This window comes from Phocoena sinus, chromosome 1 (assembly GCF_008692025.1).
Source record: "Phocoena sinus isolate mPhoSin1 chromosome 1, mPhoSin1.pri, whole genome shotgun sequence".
NCBI lineage: Eukaryota > Metazoa > Chordata > Mammalia > Artiodactyla > Phocoenidae > Phocoena > Phocoena sinus.
In genome coordinates, this window is record NC_045763.1 from 157,994,094 (window position 1) to 158,016,396 (window position 22,303).

General features: G+C 45.2%; 1 protein-coding gene across 3 annotated transcripts in view; it reads left to right on the forward strand.

Moving 5' to 3' along the window:
- Positions 1-22,303, forward strand: part of SDCCAG8 (SHH signaling and ciliogenesis regulator SDCCAG8) — a 262,756-nt gene that overhangs the window by 227,020 nt on the left and 13,433 nt on the right. The window contains exon 17 of one of the 3 annotated variants that reach the window (XM_032643209.1): positions 8,134-8,481. The exons of the other annotated variants lie outside the window; for them this stretch is intronic. Coding sequence (XP_032499100.1) covers positions 8,134-8,266 — 133 coding nt within the window. The 3' untranslated portion in view covers positions 8,267-8,481. Of the gene's footprint in view, positions 1-8,133; positions 8,482-22,303 lie in introns of those variants that run through there. 3 annotated transcript variants of the gene reach the window in all.

The window sequence follows — 22,303 nt, forward strand, 5'->3', positions numbered from 1 at the left end:
TGGTTTATTATTTTAAACACAAAGTTTGTGCAGTGAACACTACTTCTATAGGAGGATCTATAGGATTTGCAGTTAGCACATTTGTTAGTTTTTCCCTGAGGCTGCAGGAGAGAATGGGATTGGTGCCAGCAAGAATGGTCACTCTGAGCAAGCCTAACTCGCAAAGTAATTGATCACCCCCTCAACAGTGTAAAAACTGGAAATTTCCTGTTCTCAGAAAAGGTGAAGCATCTTAGTCTTGAAGAATATCTAAGTGGGCATTTAAAAATAGACAGAGATGATTCAGAAAAATAAATAGCCCAAACTCTCCATTTCAAGGTCCAGTTGATTGCCACAAAGTGTGAATGATGCACGCTCATCATTAAGAAATAGGTGAAAAGGGTAGAGGTGGGAGCTTACTTAGCTTTCTTTCAGTAATGTCATGGTCACACAAATAAGCTCCCAACTGCCAGTCTCCATGGATAGCTTTTCCCCCTTTTTCCTCTTTGTGTGCACTCCCACCAGCAAATTCTCGGGCTTGCTGCATTTCTCACGGGGTTGAAGTCAGTGGCCCTTTAGTTTGTACCTCCCAGCACACTTGAGGGAAACCATGATTCCCAGCAAGGCACTGCCTGTTATATCTTACTGCTTAATTACTTTACCTATTTAATGCCACTTAGAACATTGTCAGCTGTTGAGAAAAGGTAATTATCACTAGTCAAATGAAAAACACTTTTTTGGCTGCCTTACGGATACACATTTTACTGGTACCTTGATACATAATGAAGCCTGATAGCAAAACTTTTGCTTGTCTCTTCTTCAAGCCACAGCTGTTTCCCTGCTAAATTCATCCCATCTGTCTTCCCTTCCGTAAAGCTGTAGGCAGTATAGCATAAGTACAGAAGCAGTTCAGTGCTATTTTGGATAAACATAGCTGAAATTTGAATCTTTGCCATTTGCGATGCACACATTTTGTTTTACTGCTGTAAAGAGAGCTGTCAAAATACAACTACATGGATAATTTACTAAAATACAGTCAAATATAAGGGTGATCAAAGAGAAAGTATGTTGGGTCAGTCTGACTCTTCCAGTATGTGCTCTGTAAGGTGTCCCTGACCTCGTCGTGAGCCCATGAATTCTGGTTGGGGAGAGCTGCATCTAAAGTCTTTGTTGCAATCTGCAGAATGGCTTTCAGGAGTTACCCGTTCCTTATAACTGTCTGTGGCATGACTTGCAGTCTTTGAGAAGCTTTAGAAGTCCACTTTCTTAGTCTCCAAAAAAGTTTGCATTAGTGGGAAACATTTTCTATTTCTGGCACATCCAGTCAGATTTGCACTACATTACCATTCTACTTTGTTTTGAAATTTATCACATCGAAGCCTGTGTTACCAGCTAGACTGTCTATTTCATTTCCATCCCCTTACTTATTTCTGCGTTATTGATGCATATAAATGCACTGTTGTACATTTTTAAAATCAGTAATACACAGTGCTTTAGAATCAATGGAGAAGTTTCCTTGAATGAATTCCTCTTCTGAATTCTAAGACCACTCACTCACACCTGGACCATTCCCTTCACACGTATTTACTGCTTTCTTTTTCCCATGTGTAAAGGTCTTTTCTAGGCCCAAATGGGCTGTGACCTCTTTGAGGGGAGGGGCCAGTATCACATATTTTGGTAGGCACTGTGACCAGAACTCATAACATGTATTTGGACTTCTTGTTTTATTAACATTTTTTTGTATTCCACACTGTGGAAGATCATTCTAGACTTAAGGCCCAAGATGAGAAGCAGCACATCACTTCCAGCTGACTGCCCTTATATTCCCAATATCATGGCATGGTTCTTTGCCTTGTTGGACCACCTGATGACTCAGCCAGCTAACCAGGAGTGTCCCTGTGGCTTTTTAGCCCCAAGACCATCCTGACTCAAACACTTTCTGGGCTTCCCTGGTGGCGCAGTGGTTGAGAGTCTGCCTGCCGATGCAGGGGACGCGGGTTCGTGCCCCGGTCCGGGAAGATCCCACATGCCGCGGAGCGGCTGGGCCCGTGAGCCATGGCCGCTGAGCCTGCGCATCCGGAGCCTGTGCTCCACAACGGGAGAGGCCACAGCAGTGAGAGGCCCGCGTACCGCAAAAAAAAAAAAAAAAAAAAGAGCTAACGTGGCCCCCATTGACACTTGATCCTCATAGTAATATTTATTTTTGGAAATTCCAACTTAAAACGTGGTGGTATTCGTACTTTTAAATTTTTTTCCTGAATGTTGTACACTTAGGCTCTTTGGTTATTTATGCTAATTGTTTACCGGGAGCTTACATACTTGTCCCCATCTTCTGGGGTAGGCTACTTGCTATGTTGTAAACTTTAACCTTTGCATCCGCCTCTGTTTATTTTCATGGGAGGTCACAAATTAGTGATTCTGTCTAGTATTCAAGGAAATGACTATAAGTGCTGGATGGATTCATCTAGCTAGAATTTGATTTGAAAGGCACAAAGACTTATGACTAATTCTCTGAGACTATGCTTAATATTTCATTGTGCAAGTAAGCTTGCATCTACTTAGTTAACTGGAATGCCAGGGAATTACTCAAAAAAAAATGCAATTAATACACATGATTCAACATATTTACACACACTGAACTATTTCAATCCAGGAATGCTGGAATAAAGACAAAATAATACTGTGTATTTACATAACACCATTAACACCTTTCATTAGGAAAATCACAAGCCTTTGCTAACTTACTAAGCTGCACAACACCCGGTGAGGTGTGTAGGAAGTAAGGTAGAACAATAAACAAGAAGTAGATGAAGGGAGAAAGGCAATATCACTCTATCACTTGCATAGAGTGATAAAGATTCCTATTGGACACCCCTGGCATTCAAGGTCAGGTCACCCCATCCTAAGGAAACATAGATTGAAAGTACCTGTAAATATCACAGGCGATAATGGATTTTAGTGTGCTACCTTATGCTGTTGTTTTTGTTGTCTTTCCAATCTAGACTGAAGTCTGTATTTTACTTGAACTGAATTGGCTGGAATGATGAACTGAAAAGATTTAGAGTTATATCTACACTGGACTGTGACAGTGACTCCCATTCAGGTCCCTTGATTCATTGTTTAACTTTTCCTGGGCCCAACTAAATAAGATTTCCTTTTTTTCTCCTTAACCTAGTGTGTGACAGTCCATTTTCTGGAAATGCCTAGAGGCAGCCAGAAGCATGCTAGTCAGTGGGAGAGGCAGTGGTGAGCCTGGTTTCTTCTGGGAGGGTCAGGGTTGATGGTAACAAATCCGAGCCCAAGCCTGCTCAGTGGCTGCCACGCCCAGCACCTCCATTCTAGGCTTGGCCCAGCACAGAGGCACAGAGAACACCCCAGGACTTCTGTGGAACGCCTGGGGCAGGCCTGGAGCTTGGGGCAGCGGAGTGCCCAAAGAACCAATGTGAACAACAAGAATATCAACAGACCATAGGAATAGTGAAATTTGCATTTAGATTTTAAAATAGCACATATTAACATCTCTGAATGAATTTTGAATTTAATATTCTGTTGGATTTCCATAAAGTTTAGTGCTGGAACTTAGTACTCATTAGGTTATGCTACACAGTAGATTTAATCACCTGATCCTTTGAGAAAAAAAAGAACTTTTTCTCCCTAAGTCTTTCTCACAGTAAAGTCTTTATTTCGGCTTAACCTTTCAGATTTTTAGATAATTTAGGTGTCACAGATACCCTTGATAGGATAGCTTTCAGACACTATAATTTAAGTGTCTCTGAAATGTAATAAATAGAGCTTTGTCTGGGTTTTGGAAATAATATTTTCTTCCCAAGCATCTGTTCATTTGTATTAACAATTTTCTCTGTCTCTAGAAAGGCAGTGTTTCTTTTTATGTATATAATCTCATCACCCTTTTCATCACATTAGCTGTGTCCAGTCAGTTGTTGTGGTATTGTTTTTAATATCCCTGTGTAACATGGGCAGGTGACAAACCTGACCTCAGGGGCTTCCAGAAGGGAAGATACCACTCGTTTTGCTCTACATTAGTCCAGGTCAGACAATTGCTTTGTGTCTTAGTCGAGCTGGCTAATTTCACCGCCCTTTCAATTCATCTGAGACTGTTTTGGAAAAGGCATTTAAACACCAAATGCAGTACGAACAAGCTTTGTCCCTGTCTTTAACTAGCAAAGCAAAGGTTCCTTGGTTTTTCATTTTGGAGGCCCCAGTTAGCACCCACAGTGGCAACAACTTATAAGGCTACGATGAAGATGGTGATGACTAACTATGAGCTCTGGCCATGGTAGTTACCAAAATAGACTAGATACTGGCCTCTCCCCTCAAGGAGGTCACAACCGACTTGGGCCTAGAAAAGACTTCTGCACGTGGGAAAAAGAAAGCGGTAAACATGTGAGAGAATATAATATACATATATCCACCCTTTGACATAGATAGGTGTGACAATTGTTGTTTAAATTATGTTTTGCTTTGAAGAAACTCAGGGTCAAAGAGGCTAAATGACACCAAATTCCCATGGCTGGTAGGCTAGGTAGGCATCATATCCTTTCCTACATAACGTCTCTGAGAGTCATTGTAGGGAAGGGTAGTTAAGACTGTGCATCCTGAACCCAGATGGCTTAGCTTCTGTGCTGTGTGATTTGGGGCAAGGTACTTAATATGAGCCTATTAAATCATGAGAATTGGTTAAGAGAATTGAACAAGTTAGCACACAGAAATGTTCAGAACAGTACCTGACACATAGTAAATTGCTCAGCAAACACGAGCTATGTGAGTTGCTAAAGTGCCCAGCACACAGAACAAGGTGTAATAGGAAATCAGAGCTTGTGTTGTACTCCAGGAGGTGTAAGTTATATAGGTCCTATTCAGAGTGGATAAGCTAGCTCAGGAAGTCACACTCACTTACGATAGGGGAAGTCCATCCTACCCATACCTTTAGCAAAGTTAGAATAAAATAGTATTTTTGTTCTCATGCTACCACGCAGGACTACTGCAGCCTATGAAATTAGTGAAAGACATATCATTTAAAATGTCTGCCTCTGGGGCACCTAGTCTCACTCTCGTGGGACAGTTAATATGTAGGTCTCCATTCTTGGTAGATATGAGTGCTGCCTCATAATGATGCATTCCAGAGCACTCTTGAGAAGCCTTTGAGATTTATATCCTTTAAGTCTGAAACCCGTGGGGCCCCTTGCACTTACAGAGCACTAAATTCCAAGTAACACATTTCCATTCACAATCCATGTGCTGGGACCCTCCCTCCATATTGACTGAAAATGTGATCAAAGATTTATGAATTTGGAAGCACTGAAGTGATAGCAAAGGCTCCTGCTTGTTTATTTTGTTTGTTTGTTTGAAATCCTGTTCCGCTTTGAACTGGGTTGAAGTCAGCAATGAAATTAGGAGCCTGGAAGCTCTGGTAATAGAGGAGAGAACCAACGGGGAAACTTGACTTACAGAAATCAGTCCAGGTCCGATCAGATAAACGGGACACAGGGAGGGAGAGAGCAGAGAGGTCAAGAAGAGCCTACCTGAGATGACTGCCCCCTTGTCCCACTGCACCAGAAACAAGGAGAGAGTTCACAAGAGCAGCTCCGTGGCCTTATTTGGAGAAGGTTGTCTGGTAAAGCACATACGTGAACCATAAATCCAGATTTTAGTTGCACCAGCTCCCATTTCTTCATGTCAGCATATGGTCAGCAACCTCTGAATGTTCTAGTACCCCTAGCATATAATTTTGATTTGGAAGCCTTCTACTGACAGTTAATTTTTATTGAAAGACTATTATCTTGATAAAAAAAGTTTCTGACGGTTTCAATGATATTAGTTTCCAAATATATAATGACAGCTTTGTTGGTGTGTATTTATGTGTGTGATGCATTCACATGCACATGTCATGTCCTGCCATCTTATAAAAGATCCCTGCTTTAATGTTTCACTGTGCTGTAGGGGAGCACCCAGCATTCAGGCTCTGTGTGAGTGTGCATTGTTTATGACATTTGAACCATAAGCCCTATAGAATTTGTTAGCATACATAGAAATTTGCTAAGGACAAGGATTTTTATGCTAGGAAATTTCATTGTCACATGTACAGTAGCTTTAAATAAGTCCCAAAGGACAATGTGGTACAGACAAAAGGGCCCTGGATTTTAAACAGAGAAATCTGGCTTTTAGTCCTGTCTTCAATATTTTACAGCTATTGTTAGTATTGTGGGTTTAGAAGACAGACCTGGGATTGTTTTCCAGCTCTGCCACTTACTAACTATGTGCATTTAGGCGAGATATTGGCAGCATCTCTTAGCCTCAGTTTCTTCTCTACAAAATGAGAATTATAAGAGTACCAGTAATACGTTCTTCAAAGTGTTGCTATTACAATTGGAAATGGCTAGAAAAGCACTTATCACAGTAACTGCATGTAGAAAGGGCTCAGTAAATAATTAATAATAATAATAGCTCATGTTATTTATTGCTTTAGTTATTTTATTTTTGAATCTCAACTATCTAATTCATTAGATAGAAGAAAAACTTCCTACATTCCAGGGCTGTTTTCAGAGTTGAATGAGCTAATGTATGTGAAAGCACTTTCTATATGCTCCGAAGCCCTCTACTGAAAATAGTAACAATAATGATTGTATTTTCATTTATTGAGAATCTACAAAGTGCCGGGCACTTTACATGTTATCTCTAATTCTCACAACAATCCTGTGAGGTAGGTAGTATCATTTTACATTAGAAATGAAACAGGCTTAGAAGCATTTGCCTTGGATCATGCTCAGATTTCAACATACATCTTTTTTTTTAAATTTAAACTCATCATCCTACATAGCCACATCTCAGTGATAATAACAGAATTGTTAATGATAGTTTGTTGTTCCTGTTGATAATAGAATCAGGCTCATATCTGCTCTGAGCTGTTGATTCATCATAGATTAGTATAGCATAGACTGCAGGTATTTTACTAAAACATATGATTTTGATGAAATGCACTTAATATACACTCAATCACAAACCTACATGTATATCCACTAAGCCCTAGGCTATGAAGGAACATGTCAGCAAGTCCTAGGTGATGGCAGTGTGGTTGAAATGCATGTGCTGGCCCCAAGGTGAATTGTTTAAAGGGCATACTTTTTGAATGGATAAATTCTGATATTTTTATTATAATGTTCAATGTTTTTTTTAGTCACGTCTCATGTTTATACATTTCAGTTACATGAACCTGTATTCATGTTAAAAGTACAAGTAAATGGAATCTACTATTTGATGCCCCTGCCTGAATACTAATTATAACTGGTGTATTGCTCACCAGGTAATAGTGACCTGCTTAGACTTGCATACTTGACCCTGGGCATATCCACTAGGTAATGCTTGTGTGTATAAGTGTAGCTGCACACCTGGGGCCTCCTGGACTGTAAGTGAGGTTGGCACGGCCTTTTGAGTTTGGCAATTCCTAGCTGCATAACTTTGCCAAAGTTCTGGGATCTTTTGTTTCTTTTTTGTAATCCTTTCTAAGCCTCAGTCTCCTTATCTGTTAAATGGTAATAATAATACCTATCCCTTAGAGTTTTTAGGCGGGTAAAGGGATATTTCATGCTCAGCAATCAGAAGATGTGGTTTCCCCTACTCTTCTTTGACTTAAGAAAAGTACTTTTGCAACAACGGAATATCCGCTTTGCTTTTTTGCTGCCATATATTTCTACAGACTTGGTAAACCATGTATGGTCAACCAACATATGGTTCAGAAAAATTTACAAGAAGATCTGAAACTTAGCTTTTCTCCTGTAACTGAGATGGTGCCATTAGTGGGGCTGTCTCATCTGCAGACTGCCCTCTGTCCGGTGTGGTGGGAACGTCCCAGCTACCCAGTGCAGCAGAGGCTACAATAATGGCCCCTCACCCTCACTTTTCAGGGTTTGCTCCTGAAGCCAGCATCCTGGCCTTGATCACTCACACATGTCTACCAGGTTTAACTTTTAGTTTAAAAGAAACCCACAATTTTCACCTGTGTCTTTTTGATTCCTAGCTCGATAGAATATCTTAGAATGTTTTTCTAATGTCCCCTCCCCCTGCCCAACTGCTCTAAGTTGCAAATGGCCAGATTTCAGTCATCAGGAGAGTAGAAAATGTATTATTTTTTTGCAGCCTGTCTTACTGGGGGCCAGATTCCAAGGAGGCAGCCCGTGTGCTCACAGGCCAGGAGAGCCAGGATTTCAACAGTGTCAACAATCTTTGCTCATCACACCAAAAAAGCAGCGTGTCGGTGCCGATGCATTAGCATACAGCCGCGTGTGCTTGCTAACAAAGCAGGCTCTGGGTATCTGCTAGTTTCTCAGCTTGTCTGTCTTCCTCGACCGAAAAGAAGAGGAGAAATCGCTTCAGGCAAGGGTGCTGTCCCTCTCCTTCGGCAAGAAAGCATTTCAAGGATTCCCAGAGGGAGAGCTTTGAACCGGTTTTCCTTTGGAGAAAGGAGATCATCCATCCTTTGTTTTTCTAATCTTGATTTAAATCATTGACAAGCAAATAAATCTGCCATGTTGTCTAGTAAAAAAATGATCCAGCCCTGAATAATTCCAGTCATCCCCGTAATAGTTTTATTTAGTTAGAATCTGTAAAAAGAAATAACAATATAGGCAGAGGTACACACGCATGCCCTCCTCTTGGTCTGTCTCTCTATCCTTCTTTTGTTGGGGGGATGGAGGGAAGAAGAAACGCACAAGCAGATGTGCTGCTAGATCTACAGGCTTCTGCCAACCATATGGCATCTTAAAGAAAGATGGTTAGAGCGTCTGGATTAGCAAAGAGTCGGGATGGGAAGCCATGTGTCGTGTTGGTACAGGCAGTTGTTTGAGCTCTCTCTAAATGGCTTCAGGAGATTGTGTAATGGAACAAATGGTCCTGCGAGCCCAGGAACAGCCTTGCCGCTGCTGGAGAGGCAATTGGCCCTCGGGCGTGTACTGCTTCCCTATTTTTCGCCCAGTATTGTGTGTTCTTCTTTTAATGTTCTCTAAACTCTGAGAACTGACTCAGAACTTTTCAACTTACAATTACACTCATGAGTTCTCCCTGCCTCTGTGTCCACTTGAACTCTCCTCTCACTGTCTGATCTGGTGATTAACGATGCTCCGGTCCTGCTCAGCGCAGTGTCCCCTCCTGCCACCCTCCGCAGGGGTCCAGGCTCTGCACACCAGCCTCCAGCGCTGCCTGACAAAGGGTTTTCTGGGGAGGTTGCCCAGCTACTGTGGGGAGGGGCGGGGGGAATGTCCTCTACCATCAGAATTTACAGAAACCCCCAAAGATGGAAAATCTTTCATTTCGTGGTCAGTCAGCTGGGAGTTTTATGTGGTCCCAGGTGTTGAGCACACAAGAGATGTGTCCCTTCACTATTTTGGACCTCCTGTGAGACATGAAAAAAATCTGTACTAATTCCATACTGGTGAACTCTCTGGAATCCGAGGTCACGCATGCCATTTATCCAGCAATTTGAGACCTTTAGGATTCTGTTCTCTAATACAAACGTAAATAAAAGTTTAAGAATTGAGACACTGATGGTGGCACCACATTGGCAGGATTTCAGCTGTGGTCAAGTCCTCTGGCCATTCTTGTTCTGGGAGGCTGAGGCAGAAGAAGCCACGAGACCTCCTAGTGAGAGCAGGTCTTTCGAGTTTGTTCTCTTCACCAAGCTTTTTGGACATTTCAGCTACGTTTTTGGGCAAACAGATCTTATTTTATTCTAATTTCAGGGCCATTGCACGTGTCATGCAGTATCTTTAGCTGCTAGAAAAGTTAGGCCCACCTCCTCAGTTGGATAGATAACTAACTCTGAGGCTCTAGGTGTATCATAAACCGTGGTTAATGGACAGTGAAATGAATAGTTGATCCAGTCAAAGAACTGACCAAATCATCAAACCAGTGTGAATGAAGTAGTCAGGTCAGTGGGGGTCGTTGGTCAGCGCCTGGTTTGTGCTGTGTGAGTGGCCACCTCCCTTCTCAGAGGCAGTGAGCCCAGCTACCCAGGTCCCAGACAATGGGATCAAGTAAGAAATGCAACATCCAGGTTAAAAATGAGTTGGCTGTGGTCAACTGTAGCAAGTGGGAGGCTACCCTGTCTACTACAACTTCTATCAAAGGTACTCTGAGCAAGGAAAATACATTTTAATTTATTTTGCTTTGTGATGATGCAGTCTTCCCTCCAAAGAGAAATGAAGCCTAGAGCGTCTATGCTGCAGAAGGAGAAAAGGACACAGTGTCCTGACATCTGAATGTGTCTTCAGACTGTCATTATGTTTATGTACTTGTGTCTGAGGCAAATGATTTTTACTGTCTTAAGGTCATCAGAGAATAATTTGAAGATTGGTACCGACTTTCTTCTAAATAACTATTTTCTACAAGGATAATAATGTTACTCAGAAATTTCAGATAAAGTGCTCTTTCATTTTTTGTGAATTCTTTGTATTTATATTGAAAAATTATTCCTATCTCATACACATAGGTTAAAAACACGTTCCTTTCTTTCTTTCTTTCTTTCTTTCTTTCTTTTTCAGAGCTCATTTCATACTGAACATGCTAAGTGTTAGGCTATTCTTACTTTGTCGTCTGAATTTAGGATCAAGGGCAGGGGGATTGTCTGTGGAAAGCATAATTTTGATTATCTACCAGTTGGAAGAAATTACCACTTCAATCCCTTTTACCATCCAAGTGTACATGGTCCCAAATTTGTCAGCATTAGAATTTCTTGAAACAATGCAATTAAACTGCAACATATTTCCTAACATTCTTAATTAAGACAGTAACTGAAAAATGTAGATTAACAGAAGTTACTGTTTTTATCAACATATTTTCTTTCTTTCCCTCCACCATCACATCCCCCCTCCCCCCACTCTTTTTTTGCTTTAAATGTCTGATGTCAGTTTTGTCCACATGTACATTATGCACATGGCACCAAAGAAACAAAGTGAAAAATTCTCTTTTAATTCTGAGCTGCTCGCCCAGCGCCACATGCACTGTCTGTTACATGTCGCTTCATATGAGGTTCATGCTGGGAGTTTCTTTTTAAAGGCAAAGTGTTTCTGAAGGAAAGAGTTCAGGTTGGGCAGATTGTGTTAGAAAAATCTCGCTGTCTCCGAGTGGAATTAATATACTGATTATTCTGCGCAAGCTGAAACTGGCAGCATGTGCAAAGTTCAAGAGTGTCTGGGAATTGAAATATGGAGGAGAATTCCGGAGAGTGAGCAGAGACAAAGAATTGGAAGTAGGGTTTAGAAGTGTAACTAATGGTAACTTTGTAAGAAGGGAGAGGGAATTCAAGCATGAACAACTGTGTCATAAAGCAGTACTCAAGATATTTTTATGGAAACAGGAAGTCTGTTTTCTATGGCACATTTTAGGATTGATCATAAAAGTCAGTTTAGTTATTGGACGAGATTGGAGGGGGAAAATAAAGACATGTCATACCCAGCACCCTTTTAATTTTCATTTCTTTGAGTTCTTAAGATATTCGCCAGTTTCAATTAAGTCACGTGAGAAGCTTAATCACTAACATAGATATTAAAACGGGTTGCAATATTTCTTCAGCCTCTCTATTAGCAAGATTTTTTTCCTGCTTAATTAAAATTGGAGTCCTCCATGATCAACAAACAATGCTTAATTTTTTGTTGTTGTTCACAAATAAGGAATTAAAAGGTAAGAAAAGCAAACACAATCACGCAGCACTTTCCCATCACAAGGAAACCAAACTTTTTTCACACTGCTTCTCAGGGGAAAGAAATTGGGACGTGAGCTTGGAGTTAATGAAGCTTTCATCCATCTCCTTCCTTCAACTGCCATCTCAGCTTAATCCTCTCCTTCTGCCGCAGTCCAGAGGCCCTGCGAGCCCCCGCGGAGCCTCCGGAGCCAGATGCCGGGCACCAGCACCACCCCCCGCCCCGCCCCACCCCGCCCCGCCCGCGGCCCGCCCGCTGGAGCCTGCGGCCCCCACCATCCCGGGGCCGGGCCGAGCCGCGAGGAGGACGGCACGCGGGGCCGGGCGGGGCCCGCGGCGGCGGCGGCGGCGGCGGCGGCGGGGGCGGCGGGGGCGGCGGCTGCGGCGGCGGGAGCTGGAGCGCGAGGCCGCCCTGCCAGCCGCGGGCGCCTGGAGGGGGCCGAGCGCAGGTGTGGGCGCTAGAGGCGCACGTGGAGCCCCGCCGACGCTTCAACCCGCAGAGGCACAATCGCCCCGCGCTGGGTGGGGGCCGGGCTGGCGGCTCCCGGACGCGCAGTGGCCCGGGAGTGCTTTGCTTGGTGGGCTCTTTGGACAAGCGGGGCCCCGGAAAAGGCACAGCCGCTCCTGACGCCGCCGTCTACGGAATCTCACTAAAACTCTTAAGATGAATCCTTTCACTGGTGGCATCTAGGATGGGGTGGGGGAAAACCTACCTTCTGCTTGGCAGTTGCTCTTTTCTAAAGAAGGAAATTATCTCTGGGGGTGACTTAGGATACAGGGTCCTCCCATGGCTCTGTGGGTCAGGGGTTGGGAAGAAGTCAGCATCCTGCCTGTACACCTCTTAAAAGGGTGGGGTGCAATCTGAGACGAGCGGCACTGCAGGGTAAGGCTGCCCTGACCACCACCCCTCATCCCCCAGCACACACCCCTGCTGCCTCATCCCCTATGGTAATTGGCTATCGGGGCAGTTGTTTCTACTGCCCTTAACCTTGCCTCTCCCATCACAACCACTAAGGAACGGCCATATACAGATTAAATGCTGGATGGATGATTTAGCACGTCTGGAGTTTTTTCTTTTTAAAATCTGGGCGCTACTGCCTGTAGGGATTCCTAGTCTCCACAGCGGGTGCTCACCAGGAATGGGGGTCAGGACTGGAACGGAGTCCTGTGCTGTGAGGGACTCAGGTACGACACTGAGCCCACTGCCAGGGGCCTGCAACGTGCTGCCTCTTGTCACCCAGAGCAGCCCCCCGGAGGCCTCGTTTTCCCTTTCTCTTCTGCCTTTCTTTTTTTTTTTTTTTTTTTTTTTTTTTTTTTTTTTTTTGCGGTACGCGGGCCTCTCAGTGTTGTGGCCTCTCCCGTTGCGGAGCACAGGCTCCGGACGCGCAGGCTCAGCGGCCATGGCTCACGGGCCCAGCCGCTCTGCGGCATGTGGGATCTTCCCGGACCGGGGCACGAACCCGTGTCCCCTGCATCGGCAGGTGGACTCTCAACCACTGTGCCACCAGGGAAGCCCTCTTCTGCCTTTCTTATTCAGAGCCCTGCCCCTCTCTGAGACCTTTCCATGGTGATACTCCCAACCCTCCGAGTTGAATCCTGTCTCCCTTGCTATCTCAAGGACTGCATATTTTGTGCACCTAGATGACTTCTGCTTGGAGCACCTAAAAGTTGATTGATGACAAAGAGATGGTGCTAGACATTTTTATTCCAAAGCAATCTCAGTGTTTGTTCTCTTTGCCACCTTCCTCAAGGCCACAGTAGTTTCCTGGGCTACATGGGGTGTTTTGTTTGTAGTTTTGTTTTGTAGTACTTTAGAAAAATAGAGTAAGGAGTGTTGGAAGCCTGGACTGGTTCTCTTGCCACTTCTTAAAACTCAGAATTTCGCAGCCCAAACATTAAACAACAAATTTAGCTGCTTCCTTCTCCCCCATGGTGGCATGTAAATGGGCAGGATCGGACTTCTCTGCTGTTTGAGCCCACTAGCTTCCAAATGAGCCCTCTGGCAGGCCTAACCACTCTGATCTGCCATGGACCTTCTCGCTGGAAGAGTTATGCATTCATATTATCCCAACACTCATCACTGTGGAGGATCCCCTTTTACTAAATGATTTATTACTCTTAGCAGAATTCCTTTGGCTGCAGATTTTATTTGAGTCACTGTTCAGCTCAATTGGTTGCCTTCAGTTACCCTGGCAACCAGCAGATGGGGTTCTTTGACAAGGGTCAGCAGGGAGGCTGCCTCAGTAGAGATGGAAGAGAAGCTAAATAAAAAAGCTTTCAGCATTGACAGTTCTATAGTGGATGACCAGGAGTAGTTATCAAATTACTTTTATTAAAAGCTAATTAAATGTGTGCCAGTAAGTGCGCCGTGGTGACAGTCTGGTTCCTTAGCTGCCGTGGGCTCACTGTCACTTCGTCACACCTCTGTGACCAGTATGACTACCTCAAGGATGGGGCTGGTCTAACATGAAGAAACTAGAGGGAACCTCACTACAGTGTGGAACCTGACACACTCCAGGACCCCTCGAGGAGGGTTTTAGCCTCTGGGGGCCCCCGGAGGACTGCCTGACAACAGACTCTTCCTGAAAACGCCACACTGTGCAACTTTTTATAAGTATGAAATTATTTCCAAATAACTAATTTTTGAAAAGAGAGTACTCAGGCTTAGGTTTAGGCCGGGTGTGGCAGGAGAGGTGATGTGGGTTTTTCTCCTAGAACTTCTAAGTGGCCTGGATTCTACTCTGCAAAGATTATGATTTTCAACAGTTTTCATTCCTCTGTCCTGTTTTTCTTTGCACACTGGGGCTGTGCTCACCATGACTCTGCTCTTGTTTTACAAAGAACTGGTTAAGGGTATCTGAGGCTTAAGGCAAATGGTCTTCCTACGTCCTTCAGAGTCTAAGATGCTTGCCATGTCAGCTCCTGTCCCCACTGTTTCGTGGTGCGGATCCTTTATTCATGCCCAGCCCTCCAAGGGAATTACAAGCTCAGTCAGGTCAGATAGCACATGCTCTCTTAAGACTGCAAGGTAGCTACACAGCAGATGTTCCTAAATGACCTGAGGGGAAACTGTGCCTCGTTTCCAGAGTCAGCTGTGTTTTAAGCAGTTGTTGGTCCAGCAGAGAGCCAGGGACCTTGTCAGGGACTCCAGGGTGCCACCGCCGGGGCCCTCCCTTACCTCAGGCTCGCCCAGAGTCCTGTGGCTCCTGAGCCGCTGCCAGAGAGTGTTCCAAGCTGGTTTTGGAGCTTCTGGCCTCTGGTTCCTGCACCCTTCATGCCAACACCAGTCTGTGGTTCCCAGACCAAGGAGTCCTCAAACTGTTTGGCGACAAGGTAAGAACAGAGATTGCAAGTGCTTAGAAACTTTTATAGCAGTTAGGCAGTGCAACAGCATTTTTATAGTACTTCACAAAACTATCAGTCTGCAACAGAGTGGAAGTTAAAAAAGAACAATAATAAAACCCAAACTGGTGCTCTTCACGGAGCTAGGTAGAAAAGCACTGCGCTAGGGATTGCCTCCCTTTTCCCCAGCCTTTTTGGGGAAGTGGGTCAGCCATTTCCCAGTACGTTGCCCAGTGTGTCACCTTTCTCAAGGTCCTTATTTTTTAGTATGGAATAGAAGTGAGGACCTTTTAAAAAAAGGATTTTGAAATGCTGCAGAGCACTAGATCTGGAGTCAAGAGACATGGGTTTCAGTCCTAGATTTACTCTAGACAGTCTGTGGGACCCTTGGACAGATCACTTGTACTCTCTGGGGCCCAGATTCACCATAATGGGCAGGACTGAATGACCTCTAAGTTGCCTCTAACATGTCTAACAGGACCTGACCCTTTTGAAGAGAAGAGCAGGGGTCTTTTCCCCATTGCTGCCCTAAGCCACCGACCCCTGCTGTACTCCCCAGGCAGCCAAGGCTCATTGGAAATCTGAGAGAATGAAAAGTTAAAGGGACAGTACAGGAATGTAAATTGTCTTTATTGGAAATGTAAACTCTCCCCAGAATTGCAGGACCCTTAGAATGAATTCCTCCATTGAAATCATTATTGAAAAGGGTAGATTTGGGCAAAGGATATTTAAACAGCACACCAGCTAGTGAAACTGCCTTAATTTTCTAAGTGAGGATAACTGGCTAGAATGTGTTCCAGATTTCCGAGCACATGGCTTATTCTAGCTGATCTGTGTGGCCACGTTAATGAGATGGAATTTCATAAAATGTGGCAGCAGTTTTTAAGCATTGGAACAAAGTGTACAACTTTAATATGGCTTATTCACCGAATTAATTACCTAGAGCAGTAGTAATTAGGGTAATTGGGTTTCCAAAACTTCGACTTGGGCAACCTAGGTGTACCGTTATGACTAGATAGCTGGCGGTATTCGAGGATAGGAACATAGTAAAATTCTGTAAATGGTAGAAGTTTGGAGTTCAAAGAGAACTTAGTCATCTTCTAGTTCAGGGGCTGGCAAACTTTGTTTTCTAAAGGGTCAAGTAATAAATATTTTAGGCTCTGTGGCCATATGGTCTGTGTTGCAGCTCCCCAACTCTGCCGTTACTGTGCAAAAGCAGCCATAGACAATACGCCAGTGGATGAGCATGGCTGTGTTTCAATGAAAGTTTATTTAGGGGCACTGGAAGTTGAATGTCAGAGAATGTTCACATCACAAAATACTGTTTTTCTTTTGATTTTTTTTTCAATCATTTAAAAATGTAAAAAACATTCTTAACTTGCAGATTGTACAGAAACAGACAGTGGACCAGGCTGGATTTGGCCTGTGGTGTGAAGTTTGCTGATCCACTTCTAGCTTATCCTGTCATTTCACATGTGAGGAAACTGAGATTCAAAGTGATCACACAATTTGCTTAAGTTTTTATGACTGACACCAAAACTTAGGAGTAGACTAGGGTAGTTTTCATTTAGACAGTTGGCTGTTTTGATTATCAAAATTGGAGCCACGCAAAATACATTATTCTCCAGAAGAACTCATTTTGTATGTGATTGATACTGTGAATTATAGCATACCAGTGGTTCTTAAACTTGAGAATTCATCACAGTCACCAGAGGGCTTATTAAAACACATACTGCTTGGCTACACCCCCAGGGTTTCTGATTCAGGAGGTCAGGAGGTATTCTTTGCTCAATTTTAGAAGTGGAGAACCTGAGACTGAGAGAGATCAAGCCTCGTGCCCAAGTAAAATAGGTAGTTTGTGATAGGAATTTGAACCCGTGTCTCCTGTTTCCAAGTCCAGCACTCATTCATCTGTTCTAGGATCCTTTTAATTAAGTGACAGATTTCAAGAGCATACTTAAAATTATTTGATTTATATGTTATGTTCTTTCGGGAACAAAGTTATTAAATATTAAAACGTACTTACACTATAGATGAAATTACAGGTATTATATTTGGTATAAATATTGCCCACTGGTAAGTGGTTTCCTCTTTCTTTTCTTTTCTTTTCTTTTCTTTTTTTTTTGGCGGTGTGCGGGCCTCTCACTGTCGTGGCCTCTCCCGTTGTGGAGCACAGGCTCCGGACGCGCAGGCTCAGCGGCCATGGCTCACGGGCCCAGCCGCTCCGCAGCATGTGGGATCCTCCCGGACCAGGGCACGAACTCGTGTCGCCTTCATCGGCAGGCGGACTCTCAACCACTGCGCCACCAGGGAAGCCCGGTTTGCTCTTTCTGACACCATTTGTCCAGCACCTTGCTAAGTGCTGGAGATGGAAAGCTGAACAAGATCCCATTCCTGTCCTTAAACGTTATTCATTGTTCAGTGGGAGAGGCCGACCAGCAATGACTGTAGTAAGTGTAGATGGGTGCTCTGGTGGGATGTGTAAGATAGAACAAGCTGTGGAGGGGTTTAGAAGGTTTAGGGCTGATCTACAGAATCGATGTGGACAGAGAGGGATGAGGCAAGGAGGACTCAGGGACAGGTGACTAGGGGTGGTCCCACCCATGTGAGAAGGGCACAGAAGGAGGAACACGCCATTTGTGGCTTGTTAATCCTGGCTCTACCCCTTCTGGTTGTCTGAACTTGGGCAAATGACTAACTTCTCTGTGCCTGGCTTTTCTTATGCACAAAATGCAGATGATAAAAATACCTACTGTGTAGTATTGTTATGAGGATTCATTTAGTTACTGCCCACAATACTCCCTGGCCTTTAGTAAATGCTCAGTAAATATTAGAGTACTCTACTAGGAATAGTAGAGAACTGAGTGCACATTTTACAGTCACAGTATGTGCACCTTTGAAATTCACATGTTAGCTGAAAAGTATTCTTCATTTACACGAAGAAGCCCCTCTTCCAGGGAAATTGTGGGTCTGAGCATTTTGCAAACAATTATCTGAGGAGGGGCTCTAGTCTGAAAGCATTGCAGGACAAAAGACATTTTACCACGATCGCCACCAAAAACAATCAAGCAAACAAAAAACCACCCACAGTAGTTTGTAGGGAGCTCCCAGGTTAAATGTTGAGTGAAACTAAAACCTCTGATCAAAAACCAAATATGCATGAGGTTACTGGCCACCTCCGGGGTAAGTAGGGGGCTGGGCTGGAGAAAATACATAGGGAGTGGTCCCACAGCACTGGCACCAGGTTCACAAGTGTTCATTTGATTATTATGCCTCATAACTTATTTAGACACTGCATATATTTTGTATGTATCACATACAACATACAAAAATTTAAATATATGTATTCACTTGCTTTCACAGTATTCATAGCAAATGAGTGTCTGAAGCACAGGACCAGAGCTGGCAGCTTGCACTGCTTCTGTTTTGCATAAGATATTTTTCCCAGCCCACTCAGCTCCATAAAGTTGTTTTGTATTTCACCACTTGCTCCATCTTATCTTAAAGTCGTGCATATTTAAAAAAAAAAAAAATGTTGGTTCTGATTGTGCATGCGGGGTGTGGCGGAGAGCATCACTGTTGGACCAATAGAGATGTGCCTGGGCCCAGCCCACATTCCAGTCTCCTTTAGTTGTATCTGCATCCTGGGCTTTGGAGACCTGGGCCTGCTTGTTCCCATCGTAACTGCTGCCCCTGCCCGCCTGTAATTCCTAGGGAGCCTTTGCACAGGTGAGCCCTTGCTATGCAGCAGCTCTTCTCCTCTGAGGGGGCCCAGTCTGCCCAGTGATGGCAGGTCCTTAAGGAAATGGGCCCTGATTGGGATGGTGACCCCAGCCTGGGTGCAGAGTAGCCTGGAAGTGTCCTTCCTGTGGCCGTGAGGACAGGGGAGCCCCGGGGCTTCGCAGGAAGGGATGGCCTCCTGCCCCTGAGGGGCCTGGCCTAGCCACAGCTCCCCTGGGGGCCGGGACAGTACGGTGCAGACAGTGAGCATGTCCTGGGGGTCTCTGGGAGAGGATGGAACACCTGCCTGTTCCAGAGATGAGGTATAGGCCTTGGGAAAGGAGCATCCCAATTAGGGATTGAAGTCTGAAAGCTGATGAATCCGCTCTCTTTCCTGCTGTGCAGAACCTCTGTGTGGTTGGAAGGCTGTCGGCTGGGCCCCTCCTTGCAGGAGGGGCTGCTGTCTGAAAGGCCCCTCTGCAGGGCCCTGGGGGCAGCCCCCGCTCTCTCCTTTAGTTACTTCACGCCTTGTTCAGGAAGTGGCTCAAAACAAAGGGCGCAAACAGAACAAGAAATTGTTTCCTCTCAGAAGGACATTTATGCTGAGACCTGAACATTGAAAACAAGTAGTTTCCAGCCCTGTGAGTTAGGAGGAGTCATGTTCCAGGCAGAGGGGCCGCCAGCTTGTGGGTGGAAGCAGCCAAAGGGTGTCTGGGGCCCACTGACCCAGGCTTTGCAGGGCTCGGAGAAGGGGGTGAGATCATCCGGAGGGCAGGTCGGGATGCCAGTGTCCACCTGAGAAGGCACCCCTTCAGAAGACACTGCTCCTGGCCAGCTCCCTCATCCTGCAGAGCAACTCCTGTCTCATGGCCTCCTTTCTCAGCAAACTGTCGCACCCTCCACCAGGGGCAGAACAAGGAGGCTGCTGGGCAGGAGGCCTCTCAGGCTCAGGCTCACCTCGCCTGCCTCCCTCTGCCTCTGGGAGAAGGGCCTGCCTGCTGCCCAGGTGCCTCCTGCCTCTGCAAGCCCAGCTCTGAGGATTTCTCGTCCCTCCTCCAGGGCACCCTGCCCAGCGGCTCAAGTCTCTCCATCCTCAGCACACCCTCTTGCTGCCTTGTGCTCAGACAAGCCCCTCTCTAGGATGGTCTCCCCTCTCCCGCCCCTGAAAGCAGCTTCTGCCAGAGTTCCCTACTGAAGGGCAGGCGGCCACTCAACAAGCTGCCCTGCTCCTCCCGCAAGCCCCTCTCCTCTCCCAGCATTCATCCTCCTTCCCGTCATCCGTCAGTGTCTTCTGGCTCCGTGCCCTCTGCCAGCCTCGACAGGCGGCTCCTCCCCAAGGCCTGGGCCTGGCCATGTTCATTCTCGTTGCAGCAGAGATTTTGGCCAGTAGGTGGTGGGGGCCTGGGTGTCTGTAATTTTAACAAACTTGAAAATCTCTGCCAGGCTTCCCTAGCACGTTCACGGCCTTACCTCTCGACAGATCTGGGTGGCACAGCTGGAGATCCAGCCAGACACTTCTAGGCCCCAAGCTGAATAAGTGCTGGGGGCGGTGAGTGGGCGTCTCACAGGTACCTCACCCTGACCCCAGGCCTGTCCTTCCTCCCATCTTCTCTTGGTAAATGGCAATGCCGTTGTCTGAAGGACAACATCCATTGTTAGTTCGGCTCAAATCGTTACTGGGTCCCAACATCACCTCCCTCCAAGCAGCCCACAGCCTCTGGTCAAGCCACACTGCACAAAGTTTCCAGACACCACTGCCTTTACAGTACCGCCTCCCATGTGGGAAGGCCCTGCCCCGGCCCCTACCAGACCAACACCCATTCATCTTTTCACATCCCAAATTTCCATCCGAGTGACCTTGGACGAGTCATATATGCTGTCTACGCCTCAGTTTCCTCATCCTTAAAGTGGGGATAACAACAGTTCCTGCTTCATGGAATTGTCATGAGCACTAAAAAGTTAATAAATGATAAGCACTTAGCACATAGTAAGCACTTAGTAGATGATGGTGAAAATGGTGATCCATTTCCTAAGTAGGCACAAGCCTTCCTGGTCCTTGCACTTACCGTATTGACCCTGTGGTTTAATGCCTTGGTGGTGCCCTCAGTGCAGCACCCATTTTGTCTCCTTAATTGGCTGGGAACCCCCTAAGGGAAGGGATCTTTTGTAATTCTTGACATCATGAGAACTGTTTACCAAGAGTTGGTTTGCTGAGGTAACTCAGTGAATTAACCAACCGTTAACGGTGGTTAAGAACACCTGTACTTGGCCTAGCTTTGCCTCCACGCTCTGCCACTTAGTCCTTGTGTGACTTTGTGCAAGTTAATTGAACCTGTCAGTTTCCGTTTTCTCATCTGTAAAATGGGATGATAATCCTAGCCATACCTCTTAGGATTGTAGTGAGTTTTAATGGAGGAATAAGCTCAGAGGCTCAGTAAATGTTAGCTCTTGTCAGTGGTGGCAGCTGCAGCTATGGTTGGCTGAAGACTTGAACTTAGAAGCACAACAAAAATGAGAGCAGTAACCGCCATGGAAAATAAAAGACAGTGTATGTGTCAATAGGACACCCCAAGAAATCTCTTTTAGCTGATGGTAATAAAGCATTCATGAATAGCGTAGGCTGGGTTGTACAGTGTTTGGGGAAGGCTGTTACAAAAAATAACTTTTTAATTAAAAAACAAGTCTTTTCCTAATATTCAAAATAGGCCTTGAGAGAGCTGCCACTGAAATATATTTCCATAACAAAGTCCGTTTTATGTAAAACCTGGGTTGTAGTTTGTTTGCTTTTTTTTTTTTTAACAAATGTGAGTTTGGGTTTGTTGTTGTTTTTACCGTTTCTGAACTTGTGATTGACTTTATTGCTGCAATAAAGTGACACAATAGAGGCTGACTCTGAAAAAGGAGGGAGCATATTTTTTAAAGGGAGAAAAAACACTCCTTAGAGGGACTGCTTGGAGTTCAAGTTGAATCAGAGTGAAGCCATCCTTGGCTCTTCAGCTGTGAAGCTAGTGAGGCTTCAGCCTCCTGGAGGGAAGGCAGGACTTGCCCAAGGGTCTTACTCCTTCTATCAGTGGTGCTTCTTCAGGAAAACCCTGGTTTGCTGCTGATATGGGGCTCACACCTGGGGACTTGATAGATCTGGTCTGGGCGGGGCCTGGGCTCCTGGATATCTGCTGCAGGGTTCCAAGGCCCACATTTTGCAGAACACCACCAGCTGAGCCTCATCTAGGTTCTGAGGGCTCCACTGGAGGAGGGTCTAGGCAGGAACTGACCCCACTTCTGGCGGTGAGCGGTGCGGCCAGCCCGTGGCCGGCTGTTTGTGCTGGGAGAACAGGCTTTGGCTCAGCCCATAGCCCTGAATCCGGCAGCCACTCTTTCGAGGAGCCCCAAAACACACACTAAACCCATCAGTCAGCAGGAATGTTATCTCACTGATCCATACACAGGGCAAGGGACCACGTGGAGGATGACCACTCCTGGCGCCTTCTTCACTTTAAGCCTCGATGGTGTCACCTGTTTTTCACATGTTGCTGTTTCATTTGTTTCAAGCAA